Source organism: Pygocentrus nattereri, chromosome 2 (genome assembly GCF_015220715.1).
Source record: "Pygocentrus nattereri isolate fPygNat1 chromosome 2, fPygNat1.pri, whole genome shotgun sequence".
NCBI lineage: Eukaryota > Metazoa > Chordata > Actinopteri > Characiformes > Serrasalmidae > Pygocentrus > Pygocentrus nattereri.
The window spans coordinates 31,021,782-31,033,915 of NC_051212.1; the positions used below are offsets into that span (position 1 = coordinate 31,021,782).

At 38.8% G+C, this 12,134-nt stretch overlaps 1 protein-coding gene across 1 annotated transcript in view; it reads left to right on the plus strand.

The window, feature by feature from the left end:
* The first annotated feature begins 215 nt into the window (after positions 1–215).
* Positions 216–12,134, plus strand: part of LOC108436234 (B cell scaffold protein with ankyrin repeats 1) — a 65,295-nt gene continuing 53,376 nt past the window's right edge. The window contains exons 1-3 of the mRNA XM_017712601.2: positions 216–334; positions 1,662–2,057; positions 10,785–10,903. Of these exons, the coding sequence (XP_017568090.1) occupies positions 322–334; positions 1,662–2,057; positions 10,785–10,903 (528 nt within the window). The 5' untranslated portion in view covers positions 216–321. The remainder of the gene's footprint in view (positions 335–1,661; positions 2,058–10,784; positions 10,904–12,134) is intronic.

The window sequence follows — 12,134 nt, forward strand, 5'->3', positions numbered from 1 at the left end:
AGTAAAATGTCCAATGAAATCAGTAGTGGAAATAATAGAGTAGTTTAATGATTAATAGCAGCTTATTTTATTATGGGCAGACTGGGGTAACAGTGCATGTGAATTGACATGTATGTGATTCTAGTTGTAAAAGGGAAGCTGTGGCTATTACCTGCCTTCACCCACATCACACAGTCATTCCTCTGTCCTATCTGTGCAGCACTCTGTGGCAACTCCCAGCCTGCGAACAGATATCAGCACAAAGGATCCTGTGTGTGTGTTCAAACACACTTTGCCCTTCGCAGCACACACACCGACGCTCGCATCTGCCTGCACCAAACGATGAGCAAAACATGTGAGTTACACCTCTGTTTATGGCTTTCAGATACACAGTGACTGTAATGCTCAGGACTATGAATAATGCGGTTATTGAGCTTTACTGAATGATCACAGGCTGTTGTTGAACTTTACGTTGTAACTTAGAATGCCAGATCACCTGGACACAGAAGGTACTGGTTATTAGCAACAATCAAGGAACAGTGTGGGACTTTACAAAGTGTCGGATATGTTCACTCAAAAAAAGTGTCATGGAGGAGTCATGAAGAACTGTACCTGTAATGTGGAAGAAGGATATGAATATGATCCGTATGAAAGAGCTGGCTGTAAACCACTTTGCTCAATGATGGCATCTCACACTGCTCAACTTCAGAGAGACACCGAAGCACTGTCTCATTAAGCACTATCTCACTGTTGACTTAAACCTCAAGGGCATATTTGGCAATCAGTACTTTTACAGTTCATGGCATTTAGAGGTATTCAGTTCTGTATACCAGATTATTGGTATTGAATTATATAAAACGAAATTTTTCTTTTGCTATGCAGTTTTACACGTCAAATTCTGTGTTGAATATATATCAAATTGTGAATATTTTGGTGCTCAGCTCTATATGCCAAATTCTTCTTTTGATTTTCAGTTCTATGTATTACATTCTTAATCTGTTGATGTTCAATTCTACATACCAAAGTACTATTCTGTTGTTATCCAAATCTATAGACCAAATTATTGTTCTTTAAGTATACAAAATTGATTTGATTACATTGTTATTACAGTATTACATGTAATAATCAGTAAATAATACATTATTATTAAGAGGAATGACTGTGTACACACTGTTGTATATGTTTAATTTTTTCTATCCATAACGTATCGTATCCTGGCATCACATCAAAACTTTATAACTTTTTTATTGAAAAACATATTTTGAAAGTGCCAGCTGTTCTTCACCTTCTGTGAACATTCTTTATAAAAGCACAAATAGAATGAATTAGGATTATTTTCACTCTAAGTTATTTGAGTGATGTCATTTAGGAACCATTTTTTGATTGTAAGTGAGATGTGTAAATACAAAGAACCTTTTAAAAGGAATAAAAGAGCAACACATAATGCAAAGGTTCTTCAGCAATTTAAGGGTTCTTCCTAGAACCATTATGTGGAGGTTCTTTAAATTTGAAAAAGGTTTCCTCACACACACACACACACACATCTCACTTACAAACATGATTCTTTAAAGAAGCGTTCAGTGAAAAGCTCCATAGAGAACCAAAAATGGTTCTTGCCTGGCATCTTGCAATGAACACTTTCTAGTATTGTTCCATTAACATACCTACACCACTGGCTCCAGCTGCAGATCTCCTCATCATCTATGAGTCGGAAGCAGAGCAGTGGGCATCCTATCTGCGCTCCCTCCTAGCCGACTCCATTCCAGAGGCCGGAATCTGTTGCTACGACATCGCCATGGTGACTGGTCGACGGGACACCTTCCTGGAGCTGAGTGGCTACAAGTGCAAACTACTGATCCTGTCGCGGGGCATGCTGGAGGGCCTGTGCCAGCTGCGTCGCTTCTTCCTGGCCCGTGTGCTACGGCCTGAGGCACGGGTGGTGGTGTTGCTGTGTGGAGTGGACAGTCTGATGCCACTGCTGGAGCTTGTCCCACTGAAGGGCGAACAGTGCCTCCAGATATCCAGTGAGCAGGACGCGCAAGAGTACCGCTCAGCAGTGGCGGAGATCGTCCGCAGAGGTGAGGCAGGAGGCAGTTAGATGTCTGTTTAGACTGTCTTCCCCCAGATGTTGAAGTGTTACCCCTGAGAAAGCTGCACAAAGAATGAGTTGTGATATGTGATATATAAGGCATGTTCGGTCAGTCCTCATCAGCTTCATACATTGGAAAACTGTCATTAAACCAAACTGAAACTACCAGTTGCTTGCATTCAGATGCTAATTAGGAACAGGCAAACTTATCACATGCAAAACCAATGGAGGCTTGGTGGACTCTGTTGCTATGGTATCAGAGAACATACTAGCTGGTGATTTGTGACCACTCACAAAATGGGTAATATGAAACATGCATATATATGACATGCATACTGCAACCATTCAGATGCATCCTGATGACCTTTTTAAAAGAATTTCCCAAACTCAGTGGTATCATCATTTGGCAATTCACTCATATTGCAAAGGGTTCTATATAATACCAAAAAGAGTTCTTTGGTTTGTAACCATAGCAGAACACTTTTTAGTGCTAAATAGAGTTTTATTTATTACTGAACACTGAATGGCTCCTTAAGTCACCATGGTTCTATACATAACCATTGCTAATACTAAAGAACTGTTAAAGACCCCTCTAGTAGTGGTTAACACCTTTGCCTTCTACGCTGTAGGCTGGGGTTCAATCCCCGACCAGGGCAAACAACCTACACTATACCAATAAGGGTCCTTGGGCAAGACTCCTAACACCACCTTGGCCTACCTGTGTAAAAATGATCAAATTGTAAGTCACTCTGGATAAGAGCATCAGCCAAATGCCATAAATGTAAATATATTCTCTGGTACCATATGAATACAGCAGACCAAACTATCCCTTGTCCATCCAAATGAAAATATATATTTTGTTTACATCATAAATATATCAGTTGCTGATGACCACTTCAACACAAACAACCAGATTTGTTGATGTAACAATTTTCGAACTTTTATGAGGAAAATTCCATTCAGACTCTTCCCTAAGTAAGGATGAGGAGGTGCAGACATGGGATGTTAACAGCTGCAATAGAATAACAGGGATTTTTTCCTGTAAAGATCTTTCAGAAAATGCACTGATGTTTATCCTCATTGATGTCAGACCAAAGACAGCGAGACACCGAAGTGTAGGTCACATTAGACAATCAGTCGACTGTTTTGTACATTGCAAAACAATCAAAGGAAGTTCAGTTTAATAAAAAAACACAACTCAATTACTGTAAATGCCTGCATTAAATTATGTTTCCACCCAGCTGAAGGAAGTATCACCCCCCTGATGCAGAAGTCTCACTGTGCTAAATAACTTGGCGCAGCAGGTTAAGCAGCAATGGAGGAAATTAATCAGGTTTACATTCTGCCAACGTGATTGGTGATCCAGAGGACTGTAATTACAGAGCAGTGTGAGTGAGGAGGGGAGCGGAGAGGGAGCCATTTTCCACATGTTTGAATCTTCATTATCCCCCTAAGACCTGACAAGCCAATTACCACCCCTCTATAACTACTCCACAGTGTTAACCACAGGAAGAATACTCAGGAAAATGTGGCAAACATCACTTGGGTAGGTACAAGGTTAAAGATATTCATATGCTTTCAACTACAATCCACTGTACTATAATGTGACACAACCCAAGCTTAACAATAATATGATTATTACATACACAATGTGACTAACACACTGCTCTGCGCTAGGTATGAAAACTTACATTTCTGACCAGCTGTGTAACTGTCGTAAATATGTTTCCACACAGTTCAGTATGTAATCATTATCAAATATACTTTTTCTAAAATTGAGGACACCTCACCATGATCCAATGTTCTAGGTTTTCCAAACTATCCAAAAATCCTATGATTACACCCCTTGTTTTCCTGGTTTATTATTCAGCAACTACTATCATTTATTTAAAAACTGCTAGAAAGTAATTAGTAACTACTATGAATTCTTCAGCAACTGCTATCAATTATTCAGTAACTATTATGAATGATACAGCGACTACTATGAATAATACAGTAACTACTAAGAATTATTCAGTGACTACTATTTATTATTTAGAAAGTACAATGAATTATTTAGTAACTACTATGAACAATTCACTAACAACTAGGAATCATTCAGTGACTGCTATGAATTACTGAGTGATTACTATGAATCATTAAGTGATTACTATAATTATTTCAGTAACTACTATGAATAATGCAGTAACTATAATGAAGGATTCAGTAACTACTATGAATTATTTAGTTAGTACCATGAATAATATTGCTGTCACACAAAAATCTTATGATCCATTTTTTTTAATGTTTGTTTTTATAAACAATACCAACATACCAATATCTATTTCCATAGTGTGAGTATTTCATGATGAATGGACCAACAGAAACAGTCCAAAATTACATACAAGTATAAAGTCTTGGTACTTTGTAGTACACTACTGTTCCAGCTGTTTTTTCTTCTTCTAGGAAGACACCATTCTGGAGATACAAGGTTTTTTGTTATAACAGTCCCGGTACTCACATATAACAACTTGCACACACTTTTAACAGCTCGCCTTAAAACAGCCCTCTCCAAAATCCTAATAGAAGGACTCCATTGCTAGATAAGACCTGTGAGTCTGCAACACGGATTTGCAGCTTGCAGTAGCTAAAAAGGACAGTTTGTTCTACGAATGTGCATCATCAGGGAGCAATGCAGGGCACAGTTAAAACAGCAGCAGTTAAACACAGTGAAATGGAAACATGCCCCAGAACATTAAGCAAAGCTAATAAGAGCAACCACACAAATAAAATCTAAACCAATAATTATATTAACATACTTTTCTAGACACTATAGGTGCATTCATAACCTGTGATAAATTTTACATTTTTAACATATTTAATGGCACAGCAGTGAGTTTCAGCCTGCTGAAATGCACTAGCACAATGCATAAGGTGTTTCTGTCTGTTGCATAAAGTCTAGTGTAATTAACAGTTGATTAAATCTGACCAGACTACAGAGTGTTAGCTTGGCCTTTGAGGTCCAGTAATTGCCAGAGCATTATCACAACTCCGCTCAGCGACATTGCCTTTTGTGCACAGTGGGTCTACCTCTCAAGAACAAGTTAGGACATAGCTGCTCTCATTAACATTTCCATTCTCTCCCTGCACTCACACAGTCATTTGGCAGCATATACACTGTGTTCTACTGAAAGCCCTCGCTAATGCGCTCCCTCGCCCACACACATGCTTCTGACTTTCCCCTCAAACCAACCTCAGCCATTCATTCTGATCAGCAGTAAACTCCAAAAGTACTGGAACACGAAACTGTTATTTTTGCGGTTTACTCAAGCAATAGCATCAGAAAATGTAAGAAGTCGCTGTCCAAAAAAATACATCTCCATTTATTTTTATTTTTTATTTTTTATTTTATTCACCATGTAAACACAGCAGCTGTGCTGTACATTGTGTGAAATCTTCATGATAAACAGACAAAATGCTCCAAAATTACTTTAACTCACATTAAAAGTTTAGAATGTTTTTGGCCTTTGCCTGTAATGTTGCCATTTCATAGGTACTGTTTTTTGGGGCAGTGATGAAATATTACTGTGGGACTTCTTGTTATTCTGTCTTGCTGTGCACTTTGTGTAATGTGAGTTCTCACTGTGGAATAATACTATTCTTTATTTACTTGTCATGTTTTGAGCTTTGGAAAAATGAGCTGAACATAAGCTGAAGCAAAATAGAAGTTATCATCAGTCAGTGGTGTATCTATGATCTTATAGGTCCCAGCTGGAAAATAAAAATTAATGAGGTGCCTTTGACTGTCACAAATATTATATTATTGCCTGATTATGACTATTTCAGCTAATTACAAGTATTTACACACCTCAATTATTTTCCAAAGTTGTGAGCTTTGACAACCTGATGTTTATGGCGCAGCTAACAGAAAATGAATTAGTTGTGTTCATTTGACATAAATACTAAGCATAAGTTGACATAAATACTAAGCATATATTGAGATGTGTCATACTGCTTACATAAACAATAAGAATTTTAAATTCTGACTGGAGCTAAAACACCAGAATATGGATCATTCTCCGTTTTGGTTCAAAGTCATAATTTAAAATATATTTTGGATTTTTAACAGGTGTAGATTTTAGACTAAAGTTATGTTGCTTTGAGTGACCCTATACTTTTATTATGTATATAGAACTTCATATTTTGGCCCTACCAAAACAATCATAACACTACTGATGCTAGTAGTGACTTTGTTAGTAGTGACAATTTTAGCTAATTAAAAAAACTCCAAGTCGCTAGGCAGTGCATGACTATTTTACACAGCTTTAAACAGTAGTGCAATCATAAAATTATAATATTTTTCGTTAAAGCACAAAAAAGTTAATTGCAGTTTTGAAAGTGACAGTTCTCAATATCACATACTAATTGTCAGACTTTGAGACCTTTACTTCAAAACAATGGCATCCAATTGCTCATTATGGGGCCATGAGGGACAGGGATGCAGTCTTACTTCCTGCTCTAAAATGCAGGGGTGTGGCTAAAATAAGGCTCCATAAGGATAAAACTCTTTTTGTTTCTTTGTGAAAACAAAGAATTTATGGGGGGGGGTTTCTTTTCAGTTTTGTCCCCAGCGTAGTCCTAACCAATTCCATACACTCGTTAGGACTCCCCCAATCACACCATACAACAACACACTATAAAAATTACAAAAGAAATATCAGTATTATTTTCAGAAGTTAAAATTTCATGGATGGAGTTTGGGAGTCACCTTATTACTACCCCAATTAATGACTTGCATTTAAATATATCATAACATAATCCTTATAAATATCTAGGTCTGAATACTTAATTGTTATTTTAAATGAGACCACTGTGTAAAATTTGGGAATGATGATGAGTCGGACGCATATGCGGAGATAAAAGAGATTTATTAGGGGCAAATCCATACTCAGGGTCAAGACAGTCCAGGGTCATAGAGCCAACATGGATGGAACGGGGAACAGACATGACAAAAATGAACACAGGGTAAACAAACAACAGAGGCCGAAAGAACAAACAGCAAACAATACAAACACCTCGAACAATACCAATAGCACAAACAAAGACCAGCAAACTCACAGTGGAACACACAGGGCTTAAATACAGGTAACAACAAGGGATAACAAAACACAGGTGGCTAACCAGAGACAGGTGGAAGTAATTAAGGGCAGGGTCTGAAAACAAGGGGGCAGGACCAGGAAGAACTCAAAGAAAACAGAAAGCACATGACAGGACTAAAAGGTAAACAAAAGCACATGGAGGAGTGGGAGGGGCTAATGGTGACACACGACTTGAGCTAATCTGACTGAGGTGCAGAGGTGTTTGTTTATTTGTACATTTGAGCTCGAGCAATGTCTGGTGTCAGTTGTGAGCTAATAAGCATTGACAGCTAGGAAACAAGAAAGCTAATCTTCTAATTTGGCCACTTTTACTTTTACAGTTACATACATAAAGATAATTAAGCTTCTTGGTTATGTGGGCTGCCCGGCCACCAGGCGCTCGCCAGGGCAGAGTACAGGATTGTCCGTGTCTGTTTTTCATGGAGTTTTTGAATCGAGTTAGTCTGGGTCTTCACTCCAGAACTGTTCACCCTGCAAGCCCCCATAAGGAGCATACTCCTGACGCCTTTGTTCTCTAAATCCCTAGACCACACAAGCCCTTCTGCCACAACAAGGCCCCCATCCAGACAGGGTTGTGCCCTGTCTCCACTCCTGTTCATGATATTCATGGACAGAGTGTCAGGGTGTAGCCGCGGTCAGGAGGGTGTTATGTGTGGAGGCCGGAGGTTGGCATCTGTACTATTTGCAGATGATGTTGTGATCAGCACTTCCAATTCTGAGTCCATGGTCTCAGCCTGGAATAGGATGGCATGCCCATTCCAGGTAAGGGGAAAGGACTTTCTCCAGGTGGAGGAGATTAAGTATCTTGGGGTCTTGTTCACGATTGATGGAAAGAGGGATCGTGAGATCGGCCGCAGCCTGGGACAGGTGGCAGCAGCTGAGGTAGCTGAGCCATAAGGCGAAGCTCTCTGTTTACCTGCCGGTCTACATCCCAACCCTCACTTATGGTCATGAGCTGTGGGTAATGACTTGAAAGAACGAGATCATAAATACAAGTGGCGGAAATGAGCTTTCTTCGCAGGGTGGCAGGCTACACTATAATTGATAAGGTGAGGAATTCAGTCATCTGGGAGGAGCTCGGAGTAGAGCTGCTACTTATCCGCATTGAGAGGAGCCAGCTGAGGTGGTTCGGGCATCTGATCCAAATGCCACCTGGACGCCTCCTGGTGGGGGTGTACCAGGCACAGCCTACTGGGACAAGACCCTAGGGTCATCCTAGGGATTATATAGAGGGATTATATCTCCAAGTTGGCCTGGGAGTGGCTTGGGGTACCCGGGAATGAGCTGGAGGAAGTCACAGGGTATAGGGTCGTCTGGGATTCTTTGCTCTCTCAACTGCTATTGCGACCCTATCTGGACTAAGCGGTTAACGACGGTGATGATGATGATATTGAGGAACCCACTAATGTCTCAAATACATAAGCCAATATAAAATATTTGAGAAAATAAATCCTTTAATAAAATATTCAGTACAGAATCATAGCACCATATTAGGTCAGAGCAACCATTAGTAACGTTTCATCTGTCTTTTTTACTTTTTTACATTTACATTATATACCAAGACAGAACCAGCCGAAGCTCATGGTAAAAACAGGAAATGAGGCTTTACTTGGGTTTGACAATACTCATAGTTGGTAAACAGGCCATGGTCAAATCCATGTGAGATTTGAGAAGCAAAACCTCACAAAAAACCTATACTAAAGGCATAAATATTGAGCTAGATCTTGTCATATGATACACATAACAAGTGAGACAGGTTAGTAATAAGGTGAATGGGTGAAATGTCATGTGATCTCCCAAAGAGTTCTGGGAAATGGAGTCTTTGAGAATGTCAGAGCTGGAAGGATGTATGACAGTACAAATACAAGTTATTTATTTATTTTTTTGTCACAAAAAGCAGATTTCACAGAAGCAACTAAACATAAATGTTTAGTATGTAGAGAGGATTGCTTTCAGTTTGTTTTCAGAGAACTCAGCAGACCTCTAAAGTGCAGTCTTGGAGAATGGTTGCGTTTTCTGCTTCTCATGATCCACATAATCCCAAACATTAAATGGGTTCATCAGTCAATTGTTCTGAGAACACCAAGAGCTTCTTTGTTTGATTTACAATCTATTTCCTTTCTCAGCAACAGCTTCTTTGTTTGATTTACAAATGTTCTTTTTGGTCTATTTCCTTTTCTCAATAATGGCCTCTTGACAGCTTCTCATCCTTTCAGACTCATAGTGTTGAGTTGTCTTCTCACAGTGGAGGGATGGACAGATGCCTGTAATTTTTTCAGATCTGAATCAAGAGTGGAGCTTGATTTTCTCCTTTCTCAAAGAAGAACATTTTAAGTGCTGTTTATCTGATCTACCAGGTCTTGCATGGCTGTAAAGTGTTTCATTTTCAGTATATTTTAATACTTTTTTCAAAATCCAGTCCTGTGTTTTCACTCATTGTCCTTTGACTCACTCCTTCCTTATGCAAGTGTATATCTAATATCCTCAGAAATATCTCCTCAAAAATGAAAATCTCACACAAAATGACCATTCAACATTAAATCAAGCTCAGACGTTTGAACAGAACTGCACTTGCATAAATGCTGAGTCCAATTTCAATATGCAGAGCTTCCATCTGCTTTACAGTAGATATGTCCAAACATATGCAAACAATGGAGCGGGTTTATGAGGTGCATAACCTATGCACCAGCTCCACAGCTCATTCTCTCACAGCTAGACAGCTCCATTTTGCCATGATAAAGCCTGCTTAGCCTGTCACCTGTTTCCATGAGAACACTGTGTACTCCTCTGATGTCTGTGCAAGTATCACTGACAGCTCGCACAAAATATTTGCACCGGCAGTTTTTTCAATGGTGTTTACTTTAGAGGGGATTCTTGCACAGTTCTGCAGTCCTATGACCATTGTCTAGCTTGTCATATTAAACAAATAAACAAATGAGCTTTAAGTGTTAAAAATGCTTTCTGTCTCTGGGTGCATTTGTTTGAAGTTTTCTCTTTCCTGCTCCTGATAGAGATCAGTCAGGATCTAATGATAATGCCATTGCCAGGCATTAGCATGGTTATTTTAATTTACATTATGGTTTGATTTACATTTTTTATTATTTCTAGAAAATATGCATATTATTTGTATATTCTGCTTTCTGACTTACATTTGTAACAGCACATAGATATACATTGTTGGTTACTAATGACCATGTGCCAATATATTCATCACAGGTGCGCATTAAAGAAGACATGATCAGAAGCTGCTATTCAGCAGGTGTACGTTTGAACCTGTGGCAAGTCACATGCAAATGTGCAGTCTTCCTCATACGTCAGAACCACCTGTTATCAGTCAGTATGCAAAACCCAATATCCTCATCTGCGCTATTGCAGGCCTTTAGTCGTGCAGTGAAAATGGCTGATCAAAAAAGGGGACTTGAAAAGTTCAAGAAAAGCACTACATTTTCACTGGACCTGTCACGTTATGCAAAAGCAAATTGATTAGAAGCAAACTGCAAGCTAGTAAATCGCGTAATTACTCTACCACCCAATATTCACACCCTTGCATTCATATGGTTTGTTTAATTTGGCCTCAGGTGAGCAAACTTCAGATATGAGACCAGCACAGGAACTAAAGCCGGAGAGAAAGCTGCCTGCAGGCGCTTCACAAGCAAAATCCCCACTGCTGCTCCTACCCAGCCGTGTTCCATGTGAGGTAAGAGCCAGGAAGCAGAGACTTTTATGAAAATATTGCTTTCAGGAATACATATGAGAATACAGTAGTACCACTTTCATCAAACTCTTTCAAATCACTCTTCATAAGAATTGATCCATGATTCTATAAATACATTTTTCCTAGCAACTGTTGTGAAAGGGTTCAAATTGTGTCAGAGGTCTTGGGGGGGTAGGGCCACTAATGGAAAATCTGACTACACACTGACTACACACTTCACAATATATTTTTGTGAGGTTTACTTCCATAGTTTTCACCACAATTACTAGGCCAGAGTCATTTAACTTTATATCTGTATCAATATAAGCATTGTTAAGCTGACAAGAAGACTCAGCAAGTAGGTCTAATAGCCTACCTGTTATTTGAAATGTATTATTTAGGTAGTAAATAACTGATTAAGTTGTTAGTATGCAGGTTTGCATGTTTCGTGGGTTCCACAAGAAGTAAAAATTATGATTCAGTTTACTGGACAAATGGAGAAAATTCCAGTCATATATTGGTTGCTGGGCCAAAACAAACCTGCTATCGTATGGTGCAACAGGCTAGTGTTAACATTACCCTCTGCATGAAAACTTTGCTAGCAAAAACATACTTGCTGGCATATGCTATTGCTACTAACAAAATTCATTTTCTCTCTCCTTTTGGCTGTATCTAAATCTAAGTGTATCTAAAGTTCATCGACAGTTTTGAGATGCACTTTGAGCAACGTGGTTTGGTGCAAGATTGTGCTGTTATCAATTCAGGCTTGGTGAGTTTACAGTTTATGCAGGGAGATGAAAGTAATGTTGAACATAGTGAAAAATGTCCAATAGAATATACTCAACTTATGTGAGGGCATTCATTTTGTCAGAAAATTCCTATTTTTATTCACAGAATTAATGCCAGACCCACCCACATTCAATTCTGTTGCTCTTATAGAAGGACTCATTACTCTAATAGGAGGTCAAGAACCACCCATAGCAGCCAACCAGTTAGCATAAATCCCCCATAAATTATGAAACTTTATTTAACATTGGCTTACAATAGCTACGTAATATTGAGGTTCTAATTTAAAATGGTACACCACTGAACTGTACTAGCTAACGGCAACAATGAGGTTACACATTAGTTTGATCACAGATAAAACAAACTGCATCTGAGTAGTGTGATCTTTTTCATGTGATCATGCATACAGAATAAATATCATTTAAAATAAATAACACTTTAAAGCTCT